General features: G+C 38.2%; 2 protein-coding genes across 9 annotated transcripts in view; one reads left to right on the plus strand and one right to left on the minus strand.

The window, feature by feature from the left end:
• Positions 1-3: 3 nt before the first annotated feature.
• On the plus strand, positions 4-27,708 carry Orc6 (origin recognition complex subunit 6). 4 transcript variants are annotated; one of them, XM_003469357.5, is made up of 8 exons: positions 4-185; positions 273-437; positions 1,431-1,560; positions 2,902-3,065; positions 3,747-3,836; positions 5,238-5,350; positions 5,796-5,864; positions 6,787-7,307. In XM_003469357.5, the coding sequence occupies exons 2-8, from the start codon at positions 373-375 to the stop codon at positions 6,912-6,914; spliced, it is 759 nt and encodes a 252-aa protein (XP_003469405.1). In that variant the 5' UTR covers positions 4-185; positions 273-372; the 3' UTR covers positions 6,915-7,307. The 4 variants fall into 4 exon arrangements, with proteins under 4 accessions (XP_003469405.1, XP_013007403.1, XP_013007402.1 ...); XM_013151948.3 differs by adding an exon at positions 8,761-27,708 and having other exon boundaries at positions 41-437; positions 6,787-6,915; XM_013151949.3 differs by having other exon boundaries at positions 39-437; positions 5,799-5,864.
• The window catches only part of Mylk3 (myosin light chain kinase 3), a 64,334-nt gene continuing 46,364 nt past the window's right edge, over positions 9,881-27,850 (minus strand). For all 5 annotated transcript variants that reach the window (XM_013151946.3, XM_063249293.1, XM_013151944.2 and 2 more), the window contains exons 9-13: positions 25,218-25,288; positions 18,902-19,030; positions 17,554-17,706; positions 15,951-16,083; positions 9,881-13,451 (exon numbers count right to left, since the gene is read on the minus strand). In XM_013151946.3, coding sequence (XP_013007400.1) covers positions 13,392-13,451; positions 15,951-16,083; positions 17,554-17,706; positions 18,902-19,030; positions 25,218-25,288 — 546 coding nt within the window. In that variant the 3' untranslated portion in view covers positions 9,881-13,391. The remainder of the gene's footprint in view (positions 13,452-15,950; positions 16,084-17,553; positions 17,707-18,901; positions 19,031-25,217; positions 25,289-27,850) is intronic.

Consider the following 27,850-nt stretch of genomic DNA (forward strand, 5'->3'; position numbering starts at 1 on the left):
TGTCACTCAACCTAGGGCTGACGGATTTGAGTACCCGGTAATTGCTCCGTAATGTGAGTGCGAGGGCCAGAGCAATGAAATGACTATTGTTCAAATACAGGCAGGAGGGAAAGGCGATATTTAAAAGTTTGTTACAAAAGAAGGAACAGGGAAAGGAACAGTCTGACCACATTATATCCGCCACGGTAAGATCACTCATGGCGCGCATGCGCCGAACAAAGACCAAGATTGGTCTGTGGGACGGCCTAAATGCCTTGTTCTAACCAATCCAGATGTGCCAGAGGTGGATCCTGCGCTCACTGGCTAGCCCCGAGACTACGCGGGGGTTTTGTTCCGCCGTTGCTGTTTGCTCTAGTTCCTCCAGCCAGCGCCATGGGAACGGAATTGATTGAACGCCTAGCCATTCGCCTGGGCCTCGCCAACCCCAGTGTGCTGAGGTGAGTCTGTAGGGGCACGTCGCCCACCTTGGGTGGCTCAACCTGCTCCCTTGAGCCGTGTCTAGTTTTGATGCGCGCCTTTCTTGTGCGATGGGCGGGATGGAGGTGACTGAGAGGCCGGGGCCGGTGAGCCCGAGGCCTTGAAAACTTCCGGTCACGCGCTCGCGAAAGAGGCCAGAGGAAGCCTGTAGACGTCCTCGGGAACCACTGGCACTGTGGGCTGCAGGGTGGTAGGCAAAGGAGTGCGTGTCGGAGAACTTGTCCGCAGGCTCTTTCTGAGGGCTTCTTAATGAGGAGCCTGGCTAGAGCCCTGTGGAAGTTTATACTCAGAATAGAGGCGGTGCGAGAGCCACTGCGGGGAGACGTGTCCCTGCTTTTCATAAGAGGTCGGAAAGACCCCGGAGGAAACCTTGCTGTAAGACCTGGTTGGCAGACAGTGCCTGCTATGGGAAGGTATGACGAGGGCTGTGACAGAAGCCTTGAAAAGGGAAAGATCTTTGCAAGAACAGCGGTTCTCGAGTGTGGTTCCCGGATTTGCGCCCGCCATATCCTCTTGGCACTTGGCTACAAATACAGGTTTGCGCTCCATCGCAGCCCTGCTAATCAGAAGCTGGGGATGGCATCCAGCACCTAATTTCATAAGCCCCCAAGGTTTTTATCCGATACAATAAGTCTAAGAAACTGTGATGAAAAAGAAGGCAAACTGGTCTTACCTGCTGTCTCTCAATTGATTCCGCTTGTTTCAGTAATAGGAGAAGGAAAGAAGGATTGTTTTGAGGGAGGCTGAATTTAATCTTGTGTGGAGGCACTTAACTACAGTGAGGTCCGAAGTCAGGGCATTGGCTGTCCTGGGCGCATTCCCTCCTCAAAGGATACCCACTTCATTCCCAGCCCTAAATAAATGTAGGATGAAGTCCACGGGGTTATATTCATTGTTTATTAAGTTTTGGGCAGACTTCTGAACGAGTTTTAGTGTGCACATTGCTCTTCCAGGAAAGCAGAAGAGTACTTGCGACTGTCTCAGGTGAAGTGTACTGGTCTGTCTGCACATACCACAGAAACTAGCAATGCCATCATGTGCTTGGACCTTGCAGCTGCCTGTATGGAGTGCCCCTTGGACAGGGTGAGTGAGTCCCATTGAATGTCCAAATAATCTGAAGTTTATCCTTACCTCTTAATTTTTGGTTGGGCTAGACCCAGGCCAAAAACTCATGTTCTAGAATTCTTATAGTCTCACGTTATTCTAGATCAGTTCAAGGATCATTTTGTCGAGCCAAGTGTAGTGGCATATGTCTGTCATCTCAGCACTAGAAAGGTAGAGGCAGAAGGATCGCTGTGAGTTTGAGGCCATCCATAAGCAAGTTCGACATCAGTCTAAACTACAGAGTAAGACCCCGTCCCAAAAAAAAAAAAAGAATCATTTCGTCAAGTGGGAAAACAATACTTTTTGCAGTGTTCTCTCTATTATTTAGTTTTCCTGTTTTTCTTCATAGAGGCCATCTTCCATTCTGCTTTTAGCAATAGCCTCTAAAACTGTGTACTTTAAAACCTATGTATGATTTTCTAATTTCAAAGTCTTTAAAAAGAAGCCACTTTGAAGTAAGAGTCACGTGTTGAAGCCATATCTCAATACCATTTGCTGGTTCTGTGAACCACCAGTTTACTTCTCCATAAAGTAGGATGAAAATGACCATTTCACTTAGTTATGATTATGTAATACCTTGTAACACACTACCTGTATCAAAATAGATAAACTCATTTAATAGTCTAAATGTTAAAACAAAGCTCTTATCTGCCATTAAAGTTTCCAGCCTTTCTTAAACCTCAATTTCAAACTGTAGTGTGTTTACTCCATAGACTTCTACAGTTTAATAATTTGTGGCTTAAATGATATAATATTTGGTTTTTCCAGGAATGCTCTTCTGGCAAACCCTATTTTATGTGGCCCCCCCCACACACACACACCTTGTTGTTACATCTTTTATGAAGCTCCCCTTGTCTCTCCCAGTTAGCTGGTTTCTCATAGTTGTTTATCTCCCTATTTCCGTCTTTGTTTGTCTTCTACCTTTCCTCTTCTACATACATACTATGCTGCTCCACTCCCATCACTTCCCTCAATCTTCCCTAAAATTTGCCCAATGCTACATTTGTTGAAAAACAAATAACTTTGTTTATCTCACTCTGTGGTTTTTTCCTCTATACCTTAGATATTGATACTATTTAATTAAGTTAAAGTTGGCTGTGAACAATATGCATGAGTTTGATTCCCCAGTATCAAAAATGTGTGTATACATATATGCATTACTGCCTTCGTATGGTGATTGCTGATTTTTAGTAAATGAAGCTCAACCTTTGGGCAGAGTAACTTGCCACAGAATTTATTTTGAACAGTTTATACTGCATATTAAGTGGTTAAGTGTGCAAATATAGAGAATTTAAGATTTGCATATTTTTTCTTTCAAAGGCTTACTTAATTAAACTTTCTGGATTGAACAAGAAGATGTATCAGAGCTGTCTTAAATCTTTTGAGTGTTTACTGGACATGAATTCAAATATTGGGATAAAAGACCTAGCTGTGCAGTTCAGCTGTACAGAAGCAGTGAACTTGGCCTCGAAGATACTGCAAAGGTATAGGCATGAAGAGCCTTAAATTTATATTGATAAAGCAAAATTATCCAGGGATCTATTCTGATTCATTTTCAGTTGTAAGTGTAAATAAAAACTGTTGAAAATAAGAAGGGATACTGATGTAGCTCAGTGTGAAAGTCCTAGGTTCAATCCCCAGTACTGTACCAAAAAAAAAAAAAGGAAAAACGAAGATTTTAAAGTGACAGAATATTTACCTATCCTGCATTTTAAAACATTGTAAGTTCTGATTTGCATTTTCATTTCTTTTGAAATGATATTTTCCTTAAAATTTTTTTTCTGATATTTATTTTTGTTGTACAAATTGATGGGTTGTGGTATGATAATTTGATAAATATGTACAGGCTTAAAGATCAAATCAGATAATTAACATTTCCATTTTAAAATTTTTTGATTAACAAAATAATTGTATCTGTGGTGTATAGTATGATATTTCAATATAAATATACAATACACACTAATAAATAGGGATAATTAATATTTCCGATTCCTTATCATTAGTTGGTGTTTGGGGCCTTTGAACTCCTTTCTTCTTGTGACTCATGTAATATATATTGCTGTGAATTAGCATGTGGCGTTTTCTTACATGTATATAACATATTTTGATCATATCCACAAAATAATTTTCTGACAAGTGATTATGTTAATACTGCTGATCTCTAGCTATGAGTCCAGTCTTCTGCAGACACAGCAAGTAGATCTTGATTTATCCAGGCCACTTTTCACCACTGCTGCACTGCTTTCAGCATGCAAGTAAGTGTTTCTTTTAATTTTCAGAAGTTTTCAGTTTATAAATGGGGCTTTTAATTCCCCCAAAGTGTAATTCTAATTTAGTTGATTTCAATTCTGTGTATTTCCCTTTATAAATAAAGTTAGGACTAGTGGTCATGTGACCAGATTTCCAGTTTAACCTGTAATATAGCTGACAACTTGGAACTAGTGTTGCCAGAAGTGCTGTCACCAAGTGGTGGACATATATGTAAGCTGGTTATTCTGATTTCAAAGTCTACTTTTTATAAGTGGTACAATCTGTCAGAACAATAGTGTGTGATTTTTCTAGTCATAGTTTTTAAAAAGTACTGACAGGAACTGTTCTTCAGTTAATTTAAAAAACATTTCTATAGTAAATTGTTATATCTGAACCTTAAAATTGTGTGTTATCTCTTCATACTGAATTATTATCCTAGAATTACTTGTTGATGTCTTTTTTTAAAGTTGTCATTTTACCTAACATCTTCCTGGAGTTGGGGTGGGAAGTAGTTGACCATTAGAGAATGAAGAACTTTTTCATTGCCTAGGCACCAATTTTGACTATTTACATACAAAGGGCTGATTCATAGAAAATGTTTCTTTAAATCAACAAAGATACATGTATGTAAAGAGGGAGTAGAAAAATTGCAGAAAACTGCAAATGGTCAAGTAATCCCACTTTTGAATCCTTACTAGAATAAACAAAGAGAAGGGTGGATGTAGGTCAATTATTCTGAATAAGAAGTTTGTGATTTTTATTAGTGTTTGCTGTAGAGGAATTGGGAATTTGTGAAGAGGTGAAAGTATGTTAATAATACTCTTAATACAGGGCCGGAGATATAGCTTGGTGGCACAAGCGCCTGCGTGGCAAGCACAAGGTCATGAGTTCAATCCGTGGTACAAAAAAAAAAGTAACATTCTAGTATAATTATAGGCTGTATAGGCTAAAGTATCTTGAACATGTAAATGTAATGTGATTATCATTCTGCAAATTAACATCTGAGATTTACTAAAAAGAGTTCTAAGAGGTATGAAACTCTACACCAAATGTAACTTACTTTTTTTTCCCCTTTGGTTACCAAGAATCAAACACACAACCTCGCCCTTGTCAGGTAGGCATTGTGCCACTGAGTTATATAACCTGCATAGCAAATGTAGTTTATCTTCCCATTTGTTACAAAATTAGATCCCATGTGTGTTGCAGTTCCCAGTCTAATACATAACTAAATAAAGACCTTAAAAAGGCAAATTTTCATGGTTCTAACTAATCAAATAGATGTGGAATAAAGGAAAAGCTAGATAACTTGATAAAGCATGAAGAAAGAGAAAGTAAGTTTATAATCTGGTTGGCCAAGGAAAAAAACTACTGGTCACCCAGAAGCAATTTTTGAAATTCTTTTGTAGGATGCTGAAACTGAAAGTGGACAAAAACAAAATGGTAGCCATGGCCGGTGTAAAAAAAGCCATATTTGATCGACTGTGTAAACAATTAGAGAAGACTGGACAGCAGATTGACAGTGCGTATTCTATAGTTCAAGAAAATGTAGACTTGCTGGTAAAAGTTAGATATTTTCAACTTGCAAACTGGCTGCTTTTTGAATTTTGTATTTAATATGGGCCAGATAGTTTTTAGTGATAAAAACTGATTTTTTTCTGTTTTTTCAAATAAAGTAGAAACTTTAGAAACCTATGATTCCATGAATCTATGCATGGAGAATAGATTCTCTGTTAGCATACTGTGATGTTAAATGCCAGTTTCCATATATATAAGATAGCAGAGACATGATTTTCAAGTTTGACAAAAGAAGCAGCAAGAAAGGAAAAGGCAAGATCATTTGTCATCTTTTGATCTAGTCTTTGGCCTATCAAAGTAACTAATGTTTGCTTATAAGCTAAAATACAGCCAAGTACTAAAATTGAGAGGAAGAGAAAATTAACCAATACTTTTCTCTTTCCTTAAAGAAGAACCTAGAGATTTAGCTAGTCCTCCACGGAAGAAAAAGAAAACAGTGGTCAAATCACTGGCAATGGGTAAGTCTTACCAACACTATAATGATACTGATACTGAAATCAGTGCAATGTGATTAAAGCAGTGAATAGTCCTGTGCTGTTCTGGTAGCTCACTTGACCAATCTTCCAAGCACTAATCAGTGGAAATAACAGAAGTATTGTGTAATTAAGAGTATATCTAAAACCAAAGAACCTGAGTACAAGTCTTTACCACAGTTAAAACGTAACCTTTAGACAAAGTAGTTTGTAACAGTTTGAACCAAGAACAACTCATGAATGGGGCAGCATTCATCAGAAAGAGACTCAGACTGCTCAGAAAGACTCAGTGAGCTGTTATAGACCAAACCTGGAAGTAAGGTAGAGAAATGACTTTATGGACTGTGGCTGTGCATTGGCTATATTTGGGCATGCCCTAGTGGAAGGTTTCTTACTGTGGCTGACTGAAGCTCATTTTGTTGTGTTTTCTTCCTAGTTACAAAAAATGTTTTCTGGTTAAATTCTTGCTTACATAGGAACTCCCTCTAAAAGACAGTCCAGCTGGTGGCCTTTTTATTGGTTTAACACCACCTGTTGGCTTGAGTTTAAGAAACCACCTGTTGGCGTGAGTTTAAGAAAGTCATAGTTGCTGTGAGATTTACTAATGTATAAATGTAATATTAGCACCCACTTCATTAGTATTGTGGTAAGTGTTGATGAGATACAGTTTAAAGTGTTTGGTTCAGTGCCCACCAAGTACAAAGTAAGTGTTTGATGAATCTTACCTATTATTAGGTGTGTTGAAATGCTAGGAGTATAAGGAGGAAAAAGTGAAAGTTGCCATTTTATTTCAGTATCTTTTTCCCCTGCTATCTTAATTAATTGACGTAGATACTTTGTACAAAATTTTACTTTTACTTTATTTCTAAACATAAGGATTTTGAAATTTTGCCTTTTCCCCTCATAGAAAGAAAGAAAGTAGAAGAAATTCCACATAAACCACAGAAAGATGAAGATGTGACACAGGATTATGAAGAATGGAAAAGGAAAATTTTGGAAAATGCTACCAGTGCTCAAAAGACTACAGCAGAGTGATGTTAGTTTCCATCCTGGAATGTGCTGCAAACCTGTAGTTTACTGCCACATCCAGGAAAGACTGAGGGCTTTGGGCTTTGTTTGAACTTTTATGCCGAGGATCCTGTTGCCTTAGTAGCAAAGAAGCTATTACTAGAACTGAGTTCTGGGCAGTGGGCCACTCCTGGCATAAGCGACATTAGGTCGATTGCAGGGCCTTGCACCTCAGATCCCCAAAGGCTGGCTGTCCTATAACAGGAAATGGCAGCCACTTTGCATTTTTTTCTTCTGTGTCTTAAGCCAAAGCCAGTCTCCTATCAAGAATATAAGATTTTACTTCAGCTTGTATCTGATTGTTTTCATTTGACTAAATATTTTTTCAGTCTAAATTAATAAATACTATTTTTATGTGCATTCAGGTTGCACTTGTCCTAAGTTTGAAGGAATCTTTGTTAGGCCAAGATCTATCTACTCTAAGTAGGAAAAAGTAATCCTCACTGCTCACCAATTGAATCAGATTTCTACTTGAGTCAGATTTCCTGGGTTTCAAACCCTGCTTAGCCACTTACCACCTGTGAAACGAAGGAACTAATTAACTTTATGCCTCACTTACAAAGTAGGAATAAAAATGGTGATACCTCTTGGATTGATTTGGAGGAATACTAGAGCAAATACATGTAGTGTTTTTAGCACAGTGCCCACTCTTAAGTATCTAAATTATTAAATATTCTAGTAGGTATTAGAAAAAAAGCAATTAACTGTGGAAAAGGGCCTTTATAATTAGGGGCATCATAACAAGAAGTTGTTAGGATCATCGTACCAAGACATGATTTTAAAGTTGCATAATCTAGCCAAGCATTGTGGTATATACCTATAAACAGCGGTCTGGGAGGCTGAGGCAGGAGGATCTTGAGTTCTAGTCCAGTTTGGGCAACTTAGAAACTTAGTGATACCCTATCTCGATAGAGAGGGAGGCAGGGAGGGGACATAGCTCAGTGCAAACGTCCTAAATTCAACCTCCAGTGCCAATAAGATGTAATTAAATTTTTCCCATGATGAAGTGATTGTACCAATCTATACAGAATGCCATCAGTGATGATAGTGGTTGCCTCTTGTCTGCCACAATTAAGTCGTCATACCTGCTACTTACTTAGATGGAAAATGACTAACAGTGATTCTTTTTTTTGTCCCTTGCTTTTTTTTGTTGTTTTGTTTTGTTTGAAATAAGGGTCTCAGTTTATGGCCCAGGCTAATCTTGAACTCAGAGACTCAGCAATCTTTCTACCTAAGCTGCTGAGTAGCTTGGACTGTAAGTGCATGCCACCCTGTCTGGTGCTTTTTAACTAGAAATTTAGCAGATTGAAACTTGAGAAGAAATAATCAAATTATCCCAACTAGACATAGCATCTGACGAGGAGTATGATAAATTTTGGCTATACCATTTCTCCCTTACAAACAGATCAAGACTTAGCTTCAGTTTCCCCATTTTTACAGTAGAGACATGTCTTACGAGAATTAAAGGTAATGCTTGTAAAATGTATGGTTTATTGAAGGCAGTCACTAAATAGTAGCTCTTTTAACTACTATAGTCTAAAACGAGTCAGTGAATATTCCTCATTCAAGAAGATGCAGTTTGTTTTTAATTTGGTGGCAGGTTTAGATTTTTAGCTTTGAATCAAAAGTAATATACTTTTATCACATAATCCAAACATACATTTCCTAAAATATGGATATGTATATATAAAATTTCCAGCTTTACCTTTTTCGAGTATATGGTTCAGTCGTCATTGTTTTGCAAACAGGCTCCAGAAGTTTTTCATCTTGCAAAACTGACTATTAAACAATTCTCCATTCCTCCCTCCCACAGGCTTCTGGCAACTTAACGTTTTTTCTGCCCAACACTTCAAGTAAGTGGAATCACAGTGTTTGTGACTGATTTATTTCCTTGGTATAATGTCCTCAAGTTTTATCCATGTTTTGGCTTGTGTCAAAATGTTCCTTTTTCTATTGTATGTACAGCACCACTTTTAAAAATGCATTTATCCATTGATGGGTTGCTTCCCCCTCTTAGCTCCTATGAATGTGGATGAACAGATGTTTATTGGAGACTGCTTTCCAACTTTGGGGATTATATGCCTTTATGTGGGATTATTGCATCATACAGTAATTTAAAATTTTTGAGGACCAAACCATCCACAGTAGATACATCATGTATTTCCACTCATAGTTAACAAGGGTTCCAGTTTCTCCACATTCTTGGCAATGCGTGTTTTCTGTTGGGTTTGGTTTGAGGTTTGGGTTGTTTTTAAGTAGCCACCCTAATGGATATGAGGCTAACACCTCTCATTGTACTTTTTGCCTTTCCCCAATGATTGATGATACAGAAACATCTGTACTTTTTGACTGTTGTCAATTTTTTTTTTGCAGAAATGTACTCATATTCTTTGTACCTTTTCAAATTGGCTTGTTTGTGTGGTGAAATTGTTCTTTATATATTGTAGATAATAACCTTTAGATACAGGCTTAGAGAATATTTTCTTGTATTGATCAGGTTGTTTTTTACTCTGCTGACTGTACATTCACGCACAATTTTTAGTTCTGATGTACTCAGTTGCTCTACTTTTGTTGCCTGAACTTTTGCTCTCATGTCAAAGAAACCCAGTGTCACGAAACTTTTCCTCTCTATTTTAAAAGTTTTATAATATTAACTCTTACATTGAGGTCTTTCATCCATTTTAAATTAAGTACATTCAGTTTGAAATTATACTATTAAGATTTGGTTAAATCTGCTGTTTCTGAACCTTACTTTTATAAGTGCAGTTTTGATCACATTTAGCTCATTACTCATTCCATCTGTTTCAGTTCTATTTTTATTTAAAAAAAAAAATTTGGAAGCTTAGTTTTGTTACCAAAGATGAAGTTTAAAATTAAAATCCCTGAGTGTCTCTGTTAATCTTTACTGTTTGCTCAAGTCAGTCCACACTTGATACTGTTACAAATTTTTTTATTATGAAATCAGTACAGGCTTGTTGAAAACAAATTCAGGTGGTTCAGAAAGCTACAAAACATAGAATTCCCTCTCCCAAGCACAAGAATTTCCCTTCTGATCACCCATTCTCCACACCCTACTTTTTTTAGTTTCTTACATGTCCGATAACTGTAATGTATGTATGAGTATGTATGCATCTCTTCATCAGTGGGTGATACCATTTATATATGCTATAAAAGAAAGGTGGCTGTCAGTACATCTAGCTCTACCTTTAAAACCTGTGAATCTACTATAAGGATATGGTGGCACTCACAACCCAGGCAGGTGGGCAGGCATGTGATGTTTCCATTTGATCCTTAGCAACAGTGCTACAAGGAACACTGCAAAAATTTCTGTATACATGTTCAAGTACTGGATGATAATGTCTAAAAATGGAATTGCTATATGGTTGTATAACATTTGGATAGCTGTCACCAGAATTAGGAAAATGCTGTTTTTCCCACACCTTTATCTCAACTCCAGTCATCAGGTAAGTGAATAAAGTGGACCCTATCTTTTAGGGTTTCTTGCCTAACAGTTTTCAATCACTATTGTTTTTATCAAATGAAAGAGCCCCATAATAAATAGTTGCTAACCATAGTTGTAATCTAAACTTTTGGGGGCCAAATACACATTAACAAATTAGAGAAACCTCAAACTTCATAAAAGTGCAAGATAAGGTTTGTTTGCTTTTTGTTTGTTTTGTTTTGTTTGGTATTGATTTTGGACAAAGACTCTTGCTACATATTTTAGGCTGGGCTTGAACCCACTGTGTTGCCCAGGGTGACTTCAAACTTCAGGTGATCCTGAGTACTGGTATTACAGACTGGCACCATTGCTACACCCCACTCATAATTTCAGTTCAAGGAATCTAAAATCCACATTACCTCTCACTTGTGTGGACCTGTCCTAAACATACCTTTAGAGAGGGTTAGAAAGAAATAGTTGCTTAAGGTAATGACAGCATAAGGGGGAAAAGACAAATCAATATTTGGTATACTGGGGGGCTGGGATTTAGCTGAGCGGTATAAGCACCTTGCAAGCAGGCCGTCCTGAGTTCGATCTCTGGTACCGATAAAAATGAAAAAGACAAAAAAAAAAAATTTGGTAGACTGGTACAGGATTCCAGATCTCTGTCCAAATAGATGCCACTAAACACATGGCTATTAAACACTTCAGATGTGACGAATGCAATTACAGAACTGAGTTTTCAATCTTATTTTAAATGTCAAAACAAGTACTTCCTTAAATTATTGGGAAAACTTAAGTATGTTTCAAGTAACTTGAGTGCATAAATATTTTCCCCAACAAATTTTATGAAACCTAAAAGTTATTTCCCATGAAAACCTAGCATCTAAATGAATACATGTTGCAAGTGTAAATTATATACCATATTTTTTAGAGCCTTAGCATGAAAAAGTATGTCCATAATTTTATGTTGATTACATATTAAAATGTTTTTGATACATTGGATTAAATTATTTAAATTAGTATCAATATTTTTAAAGGAACTAGTAGAAATTCTTAAATAATGAATGGCTCATAGTTCTCTAAACAGTAGTGCTCTAGAGCAGGGTAATTGCATTTTTTTCTGGGAAGATCATAGCCTTCCAAGAGAACCTCAAATGCCAAATAGAATAAGAACTACCACATTAGGTAAAATTGCAAAATAATCTCCCTACTTACCCTCAAGAACCTTTGCCATACTGGGGTGGGCACACCTATAATGCTGGAACTCTGGGAAGCTGAGACCAGAGGATCCCAAGTTTGAGACCAGCCTGGGCAGTTCAATTTAGCAAGACCTTATCTTTAAAAAAGGGGGGATGGGGTGGGGATGTGTGCACATGCCATAGTTAAATGCTCTGTACCATTTTTTTAATGCACATTTCCATAAAGGTAATTGATACCTAAAAAGTGAAAACAAATCACTGTTATTGTCTCATTAAAAGCAGTTTCCAGCATCATTTCTTGGGTTGATCAGTTGGTCAATTTGGAGCAGGCATAGCCATGCTGATACAAAAAGGCGTAGCTCCCTGATGAGGGTTAACTTTTCAAAGCAAAGTTACAACCCAGGAAAGTCTTTATTCTGGTGAAGAAAAAAAATCCTGAAAGGCTGTGAAACTGTTGATTAATTAATTAGTTTTTAATTAGTCTAATTGAAAGCTAAGTGGCTACAGCAACTTAAACAGCTGATTAAAGAAGGTAATTGAAGTACTGTACCATAAAAATTAGGCAAAAGTGAACTGGTATGGTGATGTGTGCCAGTAATCCCAGCAGTCTGGAGGCTGAGGCAGGAGGATCACTGAATTCAAGGCCAGTTTGAACTGTACAGTGAGATCATCTCAAAAAAACAAGAACATCAAGCAGATGTAAAGAAATTTTTTAAATTGTTAGCTTTTAAATAATAAAATATTCTTTTAGTAAAGGGATAAAATGCTGAAATGAGTCGAGCATGGTGGCGTGAGGTTTGCCACAATGTCAAGGCCAGCCCGGGCTAAAAAAAAAAAAAGTACTGAAAATTTGTGAGTATTTTAGCTGCTCATCTCACTTAGCATTATTTCAGTGAATGGATGATGCAACTATTGTAATCCAGGTAGTAAAGATTTCAAATACACCAGTATTTTAAGAAGTACAATTTTAAAATGACATTGAAAGTATCTCCTTAGCAGTAGAAGAGCACTTCTTTATTGCTTCATACTATATCATTTCTGTGTTTCTCCCAAAAAGATGAACATCATTACATTCTTCATATATTGCATATCAATTTCCAGATTTGTAAGACCACAAGTTCATAACCAAATATGGGTCAAGACCACAGAGGTAGAGAACGAAAGGGATACAGAATTTAAAAACACATTCAAAATTTTCAGATATAGTCATTTCTCAGCCTTTTATCTAACATCAAATGAAAACGTTTCAGATTTAGTCACAATTCACATATTCTGAAATTTTAGCCAACACTAAATGTAGCATGTTGGTGTTGATTCTTAAAAGAGAACATAAGTTAAAACAAGTTTTGAGATTACTGTCCTAAATCCATACAGCTTGACACTAGAGTAGGGCAATACAAGATTTGCTCACACATAAATAGATCAAAATTGTAGGAATTCTTTGTACTGGAACATTTGCACTGGAAGAGGTAACTCTGAGAAACATGTCTTCGTATAATAGCTAAGTTTCAAATTTAAATTTGACATATCCAGAGTAGGACCTTTTGTACTTACCTAAGCAAGCCTACATTTTAATTCTGAAAAGTAATCACAGCATTTCAAACTTACTGATCTTATAGGGGAAAGGAGGTTTCTAAAATGCTTTATAGTCATAAAAGCAAGTCAACTTTTTTTTTTTTTTACAAAATTAGAATAATCAATAATTGTAAAATGCCAGGTTATTTAAACCCTTGAGTCAGTTCTTCAAATCAACAGTGGTGTCAGTAATTTCTGGGTGTTTTGGAGCAATGGAGTTGACTATTAAGGAGACGCTGGAAATTTCCTTAACCTATTGGCAGCAGTCACCACGTAGAAATGTTTCTTGAAATAAGGAGAGAAAAGAAAAAGCATACTTTTAGACCTTAAAAAGAAAGTGAAAGCAGTCTAAACAACTTGAATTTGTTTAAAATTGATAATCTAAAGGAGAAAAGAAGTTTCTAGAGTAATTATAGTAGAACAGTCCTGTGACCTAAGGGATGTTTGGGGTGTGACGAAAAAGTAAAATAGCCTATCCTCTCACATGGAAAGTAGAGTAGCCTAAAACAATGTTTTTTAAGTCAAATTTTTAGACTACAAAAAACTATTTTTTAATAAAACCAAATACCATAGAATAGAAAATAGAATGTATCACAATGTGTTAAAATAAATGTGAAGTTTCATATATTTTTATGCTTGCTTTATACATATAGATACATCTATATGTAAACTTATGTTCTGGTTCCCTAGGTAAAGGTGGTTTTTTTTTTGTTCTGAGTGTTTTAAGGGGTTTTCATTTAGTTTTGGTTTTGATTTTGGTGCTGGGGTTTTGTGATGATAGCTAATGAGGTAAAACTAGCATGGTAAGGCTTTTATGCTGTAGAGATCTGTTTTGTATTTTACTGATAATCAGGATCTGTACCAAAATGTTGCAAACCTACTTCCCTTGATGATAAATGAAGATAGGTTCTGTGTCCCTATTACCAAAGAGGTCTGTAATAAACAAAGTTATAAAGCTTTTAAAACTTAATAGAGATTTCCCACAGCCCATTTCTGAAATGTGAATGTATCAGGTCTCAAATTACAAGCAATTAATTCAGGAATAATGCTACTCTCACCACAGAGAACATACAAAGGTGGGATTGAAAAATATCGTCAATGTTTAAAAATTTTTTTTAAAAAAATTATTACAGTAAAAGACATGTTGCCAGACATGGTGGTGCATGCCTATGATCCCACCACTTGGGAGACTGAGGCAGAAAGACCACTGTGAATTCAAGGCCAACCTGAGCTATCTAGTAAGTTCAATGCTAGCCTGAACTACATAGTGACAGTGTTTCAAAAAAATAAAATAAAAAGACATGTTGCCATTAACTGTCTTCAAAGAACTCCCCTTCAAGCCAGATGCCAGCCCTCTCTTGTGAGTCAGGACCATTCACCGACTTTGGGAGAAGAGAACAAAAAATCAAGAAGCTAAGACCTGTGAGTCAGCACCATGCATGGGCAGGGAGATAAGCGCCAGCCTTCTTCCGTCCACATCTACCATAAGCGATTGACTGATCCAGAGAAACACAGGTTATGATGATAGTTAATGAGGCGAAGTACAATTTAATGCTTATAGTGTTTAGTGTTTCACTGACTTTGCAGGCCTACACTCAGTAGTCTGATCATCTATTGAGAGGATAACAATATGCAATGTAGCATATATAGGGGATCACCCTCTAAAGGTGGTAGCCATTGTTAATTCTCTATTATCTTGTTTTGAAATCCTGTGTAATTCTCATTGTTTTATTTGGTTGGGTTTTATTCTGTTTTACCTTATTTGATTTTATTGTAGATGATGGCATGGGCAACTATTTCAAAAATAACAAGATACATTATGGTAGCCATTTTGGATTTACTATTATCTTGTTTTGAAGTCCTGTATTGCATTCATTGTTTACTTTCTATTGGTTCTGTTCTGTTCTGTTTTGTTTGATTTTACAATATCTGAAGGTATGGGCAGCTGAAGTATTTGAAGAGAACAAGAGAAATTATAGTAACCATTGTTAATTTCCTATTATGTTTTGAAATCCTGTATCACTTACACTGTCTTATTTTTGTTGGCTTTATTCTGCTTTATTTTGCTTGGTTTTACTCTCTTTAATATAAAACTTTAAAAACTTTTTAAAAATACTTCACTTCAAAGCAACTTATCCCATCACTCTTGCCACTTTCTGAAGCAGCTATGGAAGTATTATTTTGTGAGTGTCTAGTAGTGCTGTCGTGGCTGCCTTGATGTCCTGAATGGATTCAAAACATTCTCATGATCACTTTGACTGGGGAAGAACTAAAAAGTCTCACAGTGCCAGATCTGGTGAAAAATGTGGATGAGCACACAGCACCATGCTTTCACGAGCCCACTTTTTGTTAGGTGACGTTCAGCAGCCCATTCACTTTGTTTCTATCACCTCAGGCTTCCAGAAGGACTGCATTAGAAAGTGGTAAAAATGATGGGATAGTTGTGTTTGAAGCAAGAGAGAGTATTTTGTGGAGAATTAATGGCTACATCCCTTTTATTGTAGTAATTTTTTAAAATGTAAACATTCAGGATACGCTTTGAGCATATCTCATATGCTCAACTTCACTCTATCACTTCAAGGGTCCATATAACCACAGACTAAATGACATTTTTATACCAGTTAGTTTTTGGTCTCTGGCTTATTTTAATCCAACTAACATTTTAAAATGAGATTTTTCTCCTCAAAATAATCGATGTATAATAAAAATATGTAAAAGTTTAGTGACAGTTCTTTCCCAGGTCAGAAGACAAATGCTTTCTTTACTGACAGAAAAACAAAATACCTTCCATTTTCTCTGGGCCATGTATTTCTGCAGCAATAGTTGGGATTTGAGATGAACTTTGGATTTTGAGGCTTTGGCAGGCAAATTATTCAACCATTCATGTTTCAGGCACTGTGTGGCACTCATTCTGCAGCTGTGAAATAAACAGCAGTTGAAACATTAGTTGGGATTGCCTTTTCTGGCTACCAAAAGCCATTCCATTGGACAGGAATCCTGAGTCAGTAGAATATTCTAATCATTCCACAGATTCATGTCATGTATTAAAAAGGGGACTTGTCTAAAACTTCCCTCTTTAAAAAAAAGGGGGCCAATAAGTAGTAAGTCACCAGCAAAAATGTCCTCTGACCTCTGTGAGGAAACATGTTAGAGTGATTTATTAGCACCTCCTAGCAAGAGCTGGGAAACTGAGGCAGTGCAGTAAGGTCAGCCATACCTGGGACTGCTCTAAGAAGCAAAGAATGGAGAAAGAAAATGTGGTGTTTATACACAATAGAGTACTACGCTACCATAAGGAAGGATACATTTGTGGCATTTGTAGGAAATATTAAGTGAAACAAATTAAATACACAAGCTTAAATATTGCATGGTTTCTCTTATATGAGAAACTCAAAGAGCAATATAAAATATAATAGGAAGCAGGGAGATCTTTTGCAAACAGGAAGGGGACCAATAGGTGGGGGAAGAAGGAAGGAGAAGTAAAAACAGGATGTGTCATGTCCAGGTACCAAATCCTCGTTGAATGTAGTCATTTTGTACCACAAACATGAACTAATCAGAATTAAACATTTCAAACCAAAGAAGCAAAAGAGCCTGACACTTGACAGAAGCTCATTTCTCCTTCAGAGCATATTCATTTCAATTAGAATTTTTTTCCTCTCACATAACCTTTCACAATCTGAAATAAAACTGAAAATCAAAGAACAATGAACTATGTCAGGGCCCATATGCTTGGGCCTTAGTAATTTGAGAATGTGGTGGTACATGCCTATAATCTCAGCACTCAGGAGGCTGAGCAGAAGTATCATAGCCAGTTTGAAGCCAGCCTGGGCTACCAGAGTGAATTCAAGGCCAGCATGAACTCTGGCTCAAAAAACAAAATGTAGTGCAGAAGCCATGTTCCATAATGAAGTCCAGAGTTCCCCAACAAAACTCCAGTAGCCTGCAGGTGGTTTTTATTTCTGGATTATTAATACTTTTAGTTGTTTTCAGTCATTATTTTATGTGAGTATAAAGAAAACCCACTCAATAATTTACTGTCTGACTTTGATAGAACTGCTGCAGCCTAAGTAAGTATGCTTTTTGTTAATAAGAAGTGAAGTATTCAGATCTTTATTCTGGGAAATAACATCAGCCTATCTCAACATTAGCCTATGATAAGTGACAACTTGGAAATAGGACCATTGACAAATATACTTCTTTCAAAAGCATATCTAGAGTTCATGCTCATAGTTTTTTTAAAATTTGATTTCCTTTTCTCCTTTCTTTGCTCTCATTATTATTGCAAAGAAGTAGCAGACTAAGAAATCCTAAAGAAGAAAGCATTCTAGCCTGACACCCAAGGCAGACTCTCTATCACAGTGGCAGAGGGACAGCAGTAGAGTACCTCTTCTCTTTGATCAGTAGCCGGGAAACAAAGTCCTTGGCCTCTTCTGACAGCCCTTCAAAGGTATCAGTGTCAAAGTCCCAGCTACAGTTCACAATGAAATTCATGGTCTCTGCATCGGTTTCCCCTAGAAATGGGGACAAACCACTGAGTCTACAGAGGAGAGAAAGGAGCGTCAGCACAGTCAACCAAAGCCACACTTACCCAAATGTCTCAACAAGAAGGCCCAAGCAGATCTAAGCAGAACCAACAGAGACAGGACAAAAGTAGCTGCAGTACTTCTCCACAGGCTAGAGCTCAGTGTTAATTTAGGGGAGGTGGTGGCAGGATTAAAAACTGGAGGCAGGAAAGACATTCACAATAAGCCCTCTATCACCTCCACCTATCTCTGAGGTAAACAAAAATTGGAGCCTGACCCAATATATCCAGTAATAGAGTATATAATGATTTAATTTTAAAATATCCTTTGGGTGGGTCATATAGATACCACCTCTACCTCACAGCCCAGCTGGCTGGTCTTAGGCCCTAAACTTCCCCAGGCTGGTACCACAGATACTTGCAAAGTGCAGGAACATAGGCCAGCAGTTATGCAATAGGACAAGAAGCAAAGCATGACTTCAGCCTTTAAGTTGAGAGCCACGGGAAGTCCACAGTCCCAGAGAAGAAAGCAAAGAGCCCAGGGTCAGCAGTGACAAAGTTGGAAATCCATTAGTGTCCTGCTCAGCTGTCCCCTGGCCTCACCTCTTGGTGCAGTCCGCTCCTGCCAAAAAACCTTCATTTCTTTATTGAAGGGCTTTTTCTCCACTTCAGGTTTGCTTTACTCACCCAAAAGTACCAGGAAGTTGAATCACTCCCTGGAAGTTAATGCAAGCCCTGCCACCTGAAACCAACCCACAAATAATAACTAACACAAGTTTGTATATAAATTAAATAACTGAGTGTTCATAGAGTCCAGATTTCTCCAGTGGAAATAAACTGCAGGTGTTCACAGGTGAGTTTTATTTCTGGTCAGTAACGCCTTTAGTTATTTTCAGTTATTATTTTATGTGTATTAAAAAATTCTGATAGCCCATGACTTCAATGCTGCTGAAGCCTAAGGCATTGAGACTTTACTCTGGGGAATGATGTCTCCCTATCTCAAACTTTCTCCAGCATTAGCCTATAAGTGATAAATTACAAATAAGATCAATTTAAATAAAGAAACTGGCTCAGAACCGACTCTTAACTGGCACTTTTCCTTCCTCATCTCCCTGCCCTACTCCTCTACTGGTATTTCCTAGGATACTTCCCAAATAAACTTCATACTGTTGCTTCTTATCAGGGTAAGCAAAGACAGCACAGCACTCACAGCATGTAGGCGATGACTCCCACACTCCACATGTCAGTAGGGAAAGAGACAAACTCATAGTTGACAACTTCCGGGGCCAGGAACTCAGGAGTACCAAAATTCACCTTCAGTTTTTCCTGAGGTTTGTACCTGGGGAGAAGGAGTATAGAGAAGCAAGAGACTAGAGTCCTTACATGAGATGCAAAGAAGGACTGATTCCCAGAGGAGGAGACATTCCGTCAGGCCTTACTGTCAGACACCTTGCTTTGGACTCAGATTCACACTACAGATGTATTTTACTGGAGAGAGAATCACAACCTACACCTTGACCTTCAGGTTTTGCTAAGTTAGCAGCAGAATCAGAAAACCACAGTCCTTCAGACATTTACAATCTGAAAAGGAAAGAATATCCATATATCTTATCCAACATGTTGCTATGTGGGCAGGTGCAAACAAACAAAGTGGGAGATACTGGGCAGAGACAGCTGTTGGTGTACACAGTGTGGCTGGAGGATGACAATGAAATTAGAGAAAGAGGGAAAGATGCATGTCACCACTGATCATTAGGTAATACAAATCAAAACCAGGATGTGATCCTGCTTCCTACCTACCCAGAGGGCCAGCATATTTAAATACATTGGTGGAATCATGGAGTCATATATATGGGACTAACATCTAGATAAGCTGGAGAAAGCATCAGTTTTGCAAGATGAAATGTTCTAAAAGTTAATCATTCAGCAACGTACTAAATTAGAGCTGTGCTACTGAACTGTATAAGTAAATATTAAGATGATAATTTTTAATTCGTTAATTTATCCTAAATGACAAAAGATATAAATATCTATAGCTCACAACGTGATATTTTTGATGTGTATACATTTTGGGCTGCCTAAATTAAATTAACATACAGATTACTTCTCTTATTTTTATGTGAAAAGAATGCTTTAAATCTATTCTCCTAAAAGTTTTTTAGTAGACAAGACATTGTTATTAACATCATATTGCATAAGAGGTCTCTTGAACTGATACTTCCGCCTAACTAAAACTTTGCACCCTTTAGCCAATATTTCCCCAGTGCCACTAGCCCGTTCCCTGCTGACCAACATTCACTGCTCCTGTGAGTTCACCTCTTCCAGATTCCACTCATCGGTGATATCATGCTCTACTTGTGCCTGGCATTTTTGCTTAACATAATGTCTTTAAGATTTATGCATGCTGTCTCAAATGACAGGATTTCCTTGTTTTAAGGCTGAACAGTATTCTTTTGGGTACATATACTGTACATTTTCTTTATCCATTCCCCCATTGATGGGCACTGGGTGGTTTTTTAAACACACACACACACACACACACACACAAATTCCAAAAACAAAGTATGAGAGCTGGGTGTGGTACTTCTATAATCACAGCACTTGGGAGGCTGAGGCAGGAGGATTACCACGAATTTGAGGTCAGCCTGGACTACACAGTATTTCAAGGCCAACCAGAGCTACTTAGTGAAACACTGTCTCAAAGAGTTAGAAAAGGTTATGGACATCAAGTGTAAGCATGGCTAGGAAGAGCATTGATGGCAGAGAGAGAAAGTAGTGGCTTTCTTTTAGAAAGAACAGAACTTTTTAGAATCACTGTTAAAGCGTGCTCAATGGAAGGTGGGTGGAAGTGTTCCTGGGCCAGTTCCAAGCTAGGTCATAAGAGCTTGTCCTCTTGACCCTCTGCGATCACCAGAGAAAGACAGTGAGGGACTTGGAGTGCATCTGACCTAACTGATCTGCATTTTAGATCTAAGGCCAGCTGAGTTCAGCCTAGATTAACGAATTCCAACCTGTGGTATGTGAATAAGTGTTTCATAATCAGTGGTCTGGGGAGAGAGAGAGAGAGAGAGAGTGTGTGTGTAGCCCTGATTTTGCAGCTATAGGGAAGCACAGATTTCCTATGGCCAATTTTAAGGCATTATCACGAAGCTCCTGAGTGGCATAGCCTCATTACTATTTTAAGTATTTCTACTACCCAGATGAAATCATAAACACAAAGAACTTCAGAAGCACAGGTAAGAGAAAAATGAGTAGGAAGTAGTGTTTTGAACCAGGCATGGTGTAATCCAAGCATTCAGAAGCTGAAGTAGGGGGACTGCAGTGAGTTCAAAGCCAGCCTGGGCTCTTTAGTGAGTTCAAGTCCAGCCTGAACTACATAGCAAGACCTTGTCTCGAAAAACAAAAAGCAAAATAAAAAAAAGGAAGTGATTTCTAAAACACATAGTTACCTTTGTTTATGTAATTTTTTAAATTGTAAATTTATATAATCTAATTTTAATAATGGCTGTGTTTACCAACTGGATTATAAAATACCTTATCCTGAGCTACTACAATACTGTGAGATCCAGTATACATCTCTGAGGTAATTCACAAATATGGACATGGGAATAAATTATTTTAAGCCAATAGGTTAGACATAGTTTTTTATATAGCAGTATTTTGGTAAGAACTAACTGGGATCTTCATCCAAAACCTGTGCAAAAATATCCACTTAATTCCTAGCACAAGACCCTTTGTAGCCACAAGGTCACATAGGAATGTGAGCACCTCACACCCTGCCAAAGGATCTGATGAAGTCATGTTCTGATGGCAATCTGAGCCGCGACCTGGGAGTTGGGGACTTCCAATATGACACAGAAGCAGCTTAAACAAGATGTCTCCCCTCCAGTTATGACTCTTGACCCATGATATTTTACTATGTAGATTCACCAGTGTAGTCATTGCCCAGCCCAGGTGATCTTGGTCTCTCTTGCTGCAAGTGACAGCCCAAAGATTCGTATGAACTCTGATGCTACCATGTGGCAAACCACCACTACAATTTCTACACCTTCTCCTGACCCCAGTCAGAAATAAAACTTCATTTTCTATTGTTTGTATTAAGAGGGAAATTGGCACTTTCCCTCTATGTATACATATTTCACTCTTCTGCAGATAGAATACAAAATAGGCTTTCTCAATCTGAATGACCCTCCCCAGGGCCTTCCTTGTAGAAGGACACACTTTCCAGGAATCAGGCCTGTTTGCAAAAACCAGTTTGCAAAAGCCAGTTTGTCAAATGACCATTTGGTTGACTGACCCATCCCAGACAACTGAGAATGTTTTGGATGTTTTCTGCCCATCTCCCAGCCAGAAGTGGTGACTTTGCCAGCCCAGACCCAGCAAGTGCAGTTTTGTGCCCAGGAATGTCTGTGCCTAGCATGTTCACAAAAGTGGCTTCCCTTAGAGGCTGTTCCCTGTGTGGGTTTTCCTGGACTTGCCTTTTGCCTCTTATACTGCTGACAGAGTTATCCTCACTGATGCCCTTGACCAGGTTAAAAGACCCTGACAATTTGGGACGGACTGGCCACTCCCAGACAGGTTTCTGGCTAACTCATTTCTTGGTGAGTTGACTTCCAGTTGTTTTCACCTCCCTACCAGGTAGGTAGGACTCAGTGACCTAAAAGACAATACTCATACATTCAGCCTAACTTTCAGGACTCCTGTGGTGTCTTCCCTTTACTGGCAGCTCAGCAGGGCAAGCATCTCCTTCCAGAACACTCTGTGTTCACCCCAGCTTGCACAGATCCACCAGCGTTTACTGTGTGCATCTCCTCCCAACTCTGCATTCAGTGGTATCACACTAAAATGAGCAAGAATTGGCTCCCAAGCTGATGATAAAATATTGACCTGCAAAAAAATAAATCCTGTCTGCCCATCCCTTCTGAAGTTTAGAGAAGCCTTCCTTAACTCCAGGAGCTCCTAGTGGTTGCTTCCTGCCCTGAATTCATATGGCAGCTGGCCACCTGGCATTTGTGTGTACTGCATACACTCATGTGTGTGCCCTTAATGAAGACAAAGTTCAGTAAATGAGAAATGGTTCTTGGGGGTCAAAATATTATGAATAAAAGCTGTTATAGGAAATTGTTGTTCACCAAAGGACCATTGCACATGTGCAGATACATGGTACATTTGAGAAATAAATTTCATGGAGCAAGGAGCCCAGATAATTAGGGAAAAAATATAAAAGACCCATTGGGAATCAGGTGAAAATGTTCTTTGGCATTTAATACACACAAATGTGTAAGATAATTCCAAATTTAGAAGTCATTATGAGATATAATCTAAATATATGGGAAATGATTAAATTTTTAAAATGTATTACTATAATATACACTTGGCCTTGATTCCTGGTACAAAAAAAGAAAGAGACAGAGAGAAAGAGAGAGAGAGAGGAAACCAGACGCAAATAATAACCCTAGCTTCAAGCTTCCTTATCCTACTATTATTGTTACTTTCTGAAGCAGTTCTGTTTTTACCAGGTATGACAAAAAAAAAAAAAAAAAAAAATGACAAATTCTGCTGCCAAGTGGCAGCCAACAGAAATGCAGGCTCATAAAGCAATAGTGTATCCTTATCTACTCTATTCATTGGATCTGGAGCCATGGGACTTCTGGTTTTTCCCCAAAGTCAAAATGACCATGAAAGGTAAAGTTTTTGAATCGATTCAGGATATAGAGACAGCCACAACAATGTGAATAAAGACATTCCTGGAAAGGAACTTCTGCAACTGCTTCACATAGTGGCAAGAATGATGGGATAATTATGTTCAAAGCAAGAGAGAATAATATGAGGGTGATTCGTGTATCTTTTACTGAAGTCATTTGTTAAAAAGTTCTAAATATTCACTGTATTTTTCAATCATACTTACTTTTGGGAAAATATGCAGGTTTCTTACATTATGGGTTGAAGGTTTGTTTTTTAAGTATTGTACTGGGGATCAGTGTAGCTACCACTGAGCTACATTTTCAGCCCTTTTTGTAAATTTTAAAATTTTGAGACAGGGTCTTGCCAAATTGCCCAGACAGGATCCAATCTTGGAATCCTTCTGTCTTATCTTCCTGAAATTCTGGAATTACAGACATGCACCAACATCCCAGACTTGAATGTGATTTTTAGATGTTTAGGTTGGGGGAATTTTACATTGTTCATGCACAATGCAGACCCTACAGGTAGAGAGGAATGCTAGAACTTCCTTCTGCTGTTACTCAGCAGTGCATGGGACAGTGAAAATGCTCCTCTCACCCATAGAAATGGATCACAGTTGCCACCACCACCAGGGAGGAAAGACCTGGAAGTTTTCCTCTGTGGCATTGGCTGCTGTCTGGGAGCAACCACAGGAAACCAAAGCTGAGGCCTCCACGGGTCCAGGCTTTGCTTCCTTCTGCTGTAGATGGAGCAGAGGACACCCAACAGCCCAGGAAGCAACAAGGACCACTACTTTGTGAGAAACAGTCACCAAGATGACAGAGAATCCAGGTTTGGTGGCACATGCCTGTAATCCCAGTACTAGGGAGGCTAAGGCAAGAGGATTGTCATGGGTTTGATATTAGCCTGTATCTCAAAAAACCAAAAACACACAAATGAACAAACAAAAAGATGAGAGAAATTTCAGCAAACAGTGAAAATCCAGCAGCTATGGTGCTAAGACCATCCCAGAAAATATATAATTCATAGAGAAAAACCATTCTTGGAGTAAGCCTCCAAGATAAGCACACAGCTATTGCCACACATATTTAATAACGGGGATGCTTGAGGGGATGAGGTGGGGAGTTCTCCTAGACACCAGGATCCACTACAGCCCTGCTAAAACTTCAGCACAACTGTCCCAAGGAAAGGGCCCGAGAGCTCCAGTGTTCACCATACCCATGACTGGACAGGATTGTACAGGATAGTTTACAAGGCTTCAAGTATTTTAAAGGACTATAAGATTTTTTTTAAATTGTGTGCAATGTTCACTTTAAGGCACAGAGATTTGAGAATGAAAGCACACTCAGAATGGGTTGGCAATGTCCATGTGTCATTTCATTTGGCCCTCAGCAGTCACCAAGTGCCACCATGTACAATAGCCAGGTTTGAGCAACTCTAGGACCACTTAGCCAATGCATGGCACTTCCTTACACCATCTCACATGTGTTTTCATATTGAACCTCATCATTTCCTGGAGGGCAAGGATGGTGACAGGTGTATCACACACCCCAGCATAGCTGAGGGCAGATGACCTGGGGATCCATTGAACTGAGTTGCCAGAACCTTTTCAGCATCCTCCCCCTTTAGTGATCACACTCTCTTCTCAGATAGTTTGAAGCACAGTTAATCCAATAGCCTTTTAATGCTGCAGTAGTAACAAGGCCAGACTGCAAGTTGAAGGCCACCCAAGCGAGAATGCTTCCTTGTCTCGATCCCAAACTCAAGTTCTGTAACCATGCCCAAGACAACTACAGAGTCCCAAGGACTTTGGTTAATGTATTGAAATAAAATCCCCTTACCTTCTGGCCAGTCCAAAGTCAATGATTTTAATTTGGTGTCCTGTCTGGCTGACACACAGTATGTTCTCTGGCTGGAAAAGAAGAAGTACGCTTATCCCAGTGTGCAACCAAGGAGTTCTAGGTATGCCACAGCTACAAGCTTCAGTTTCCTGTCTCAGGTGTCAACATTGGGCTCAGGGGTACCGTTGGGGCTTACACAGATAAATACAGTGGATACAGTGGGTAGGCTCACTGTGACCTGTGGGCGTCACAGGATAGTCACAGCTCAGGAGTGCAGGCACAAGAGCCACTTCTTGTCCTTCAGGGAATCCAGAAATGGAATGTTTCTATGTGTGTGAAAATTCAGGCTTTTAAACTCACCTGTATCACTGTGGAAGCCAAATCTAAAACCTCTGTGGTACACTTTTGGCTCAGGATGACACATGAAGATTGTGAGGGAAGCTTAAAAAGTCCTCATGCCCAGGTCCCAGCCCTGATCCATGATGTCAAAATCACACCAAGGAAGCCAGAGCACCAGGTATGGTGCAGGAGAGTAGAGTTGCTAAATGCCAACCTGCCAATTTGCAGTGACAGCCATGACTGAGCAGGTGGGGATGGTGGCCTTGATGTGGGTCTTCTTGGCCTTTCAGATCAACTGAGAGACCCCAAGAGAGCCTGAGATGATACTCGAGTAACTGTTAACATATTTTTTATTTCCCTAAAATTTGCTTATATTAAGAATTTTATATAAATGAAATCATAAAATATACAGCCTTTTTGTGTCCAGCATCTTTTACTGGCATACTGTTCTCATGTTTCATCCATATAATATTCATTCTTTTTCATGTCTAAATAATGTCTCATTATAGGGGTATACCATATTTTATTTATCCATTCATCAGTTAATGAACGTTCATGTTGTTTCTACTTTTTGGCTATTATGAATCACACTGCTAAGAACGTTTGTATATAGGTTTTCATGTATATGTTTCAATTCTCTCAAGCATATATCTAGGAATGAAGTTGTAGGATTGTATGGTAATCCTACTTTTAGTATTGTTAGGAATTGTCAAACTGGCTTTATGGTTTTTTTAAATTTTATTTTAAAAAGAAAAATAACAAAATTTCAAAACATAATTAGAGGGTAACAATGGTAAATATAATTGCATATTGTTCTCTTTAAGTTAGTTAGAGTATAAGATATCTACATTTAATTGTCTATTCTTTTCAATGAACTAAAAGAAATTAGTAAGTATAGCTATCTTAACTATTATTTATACATATATACATACACATATATTATTTCTTTCAGTTTTTCACACTAGGGAGACATACGATGTTTACACACGTGAGTCTGATTTATTTCATTTATGAGTATGGTCTCTAGTTGTGGGTGTACAATATCACAGTCTTGCCAATAATGTATGAATGTTCAAATGTCTCCATATCCTAGCTACCACGTTTGTCATTTTTGTTTTATTCAGTCTAGGGGTTATGAAGTGGTATCTCATTATTGTTTGATTTACATTCTACTAATGACCAATGATGTTGATAATCTTTTCATGTGCTTTTTGGCTTATTGTGTATCATTAGTGGATATATATTTATTCAAATTCTATCACTACTTCTTTGTCTCTCCCGCCCCCTCCAATGCTGGGAACCAAACCCAGGCCTTACACATGCTATGCAAATGCATTAGCATTGAGCTACACCTCTGGCTCATTTCACTATTTTTAATTGACTTGTCTTTCTATTATTGAGGTTAAGGCTTTTAAAAAATGTATTCTAGATATAAATCTCTTATTTGGTATCTGATTTGGAAATATATTCTCCTACTTTGAAGGCTGTCATTTCACATTTTTTGTTTCCTTGTGATATTGGGAATTGAATGCAGAGCCTTTCCAGTAAGCTATATCTCCAGTCTTTTTATTTTTATTTTGGGACAAGGTCTCACTAAGTTGATAAACTGCCCAAACTTCACCAAAATTTAGCTAGGCAGTGATCCTCCTGTCTGAGCCTCCCAAAGTGCCAGAATTACAAGCATGCATCGTCATGCCTAGCTCCCAAGGTTTTATCTTTTAAAGCCATTTCATTCTTAAAGAGCATCTCAGACCCTGAGTTTTCCTCAGAAATTTTTGATCAGTGTTTAGATTTCAGGAAATTTGTAGTTGAGAAGTAAATATACATTGCTTCAAATGCACTGAAATTTTCTCAGTAATTGTGTCATGGTTTATGTCTGTGGCCCCCAGACCTCATGAGTTTGCATTGTTCATTTGTGATGGTTCATTGTATAGTGCTTGGATTGATGGTGTCAGTGCTCCACCCACATAGGGGTGGAGCCAGGAAGTGATGTAATGGCAGGAAGAAGGTGTGTCTTGCTCTTTGCTGGCTCCTGCTTTGCCATTTGCAGCTGTCATGAACTGCAGCCCAACCATGCCTGCCTGCCTTGGAGCCAACTGAGTGTGGACTGAAACCTCCAAAAACTGTAAGAAATAAACCTTTCCTTTCCCAACTTTGGGCTTCAGGTATTTTGTCTCAGCAACGAGTAAAAAGTAACTAAGACAAATTGAATCAACTATCAGTATATACATATAAATTAATTAAAATTAATAAGATTGAAAATTCCTCAATCACAGTAATCACATCTCAAGTGA

The sequence above is a fragment of the Cavia porcellus genome, unplaced genomic scaffold, assembly GCF_034190915.1.
Source record: "Cavia porcellus strain 051 isolate PalLab524CR breed Dunkin Hartley unplaced genomic scaffold, mCavPor4.1 scaffold_5, whole genome shotgun sequence".
NCBI lineage: Eukaryota > Metazoa > Chordata > Mammalia > Rodentia > Caviidae > Cavia > Cavia porcellus.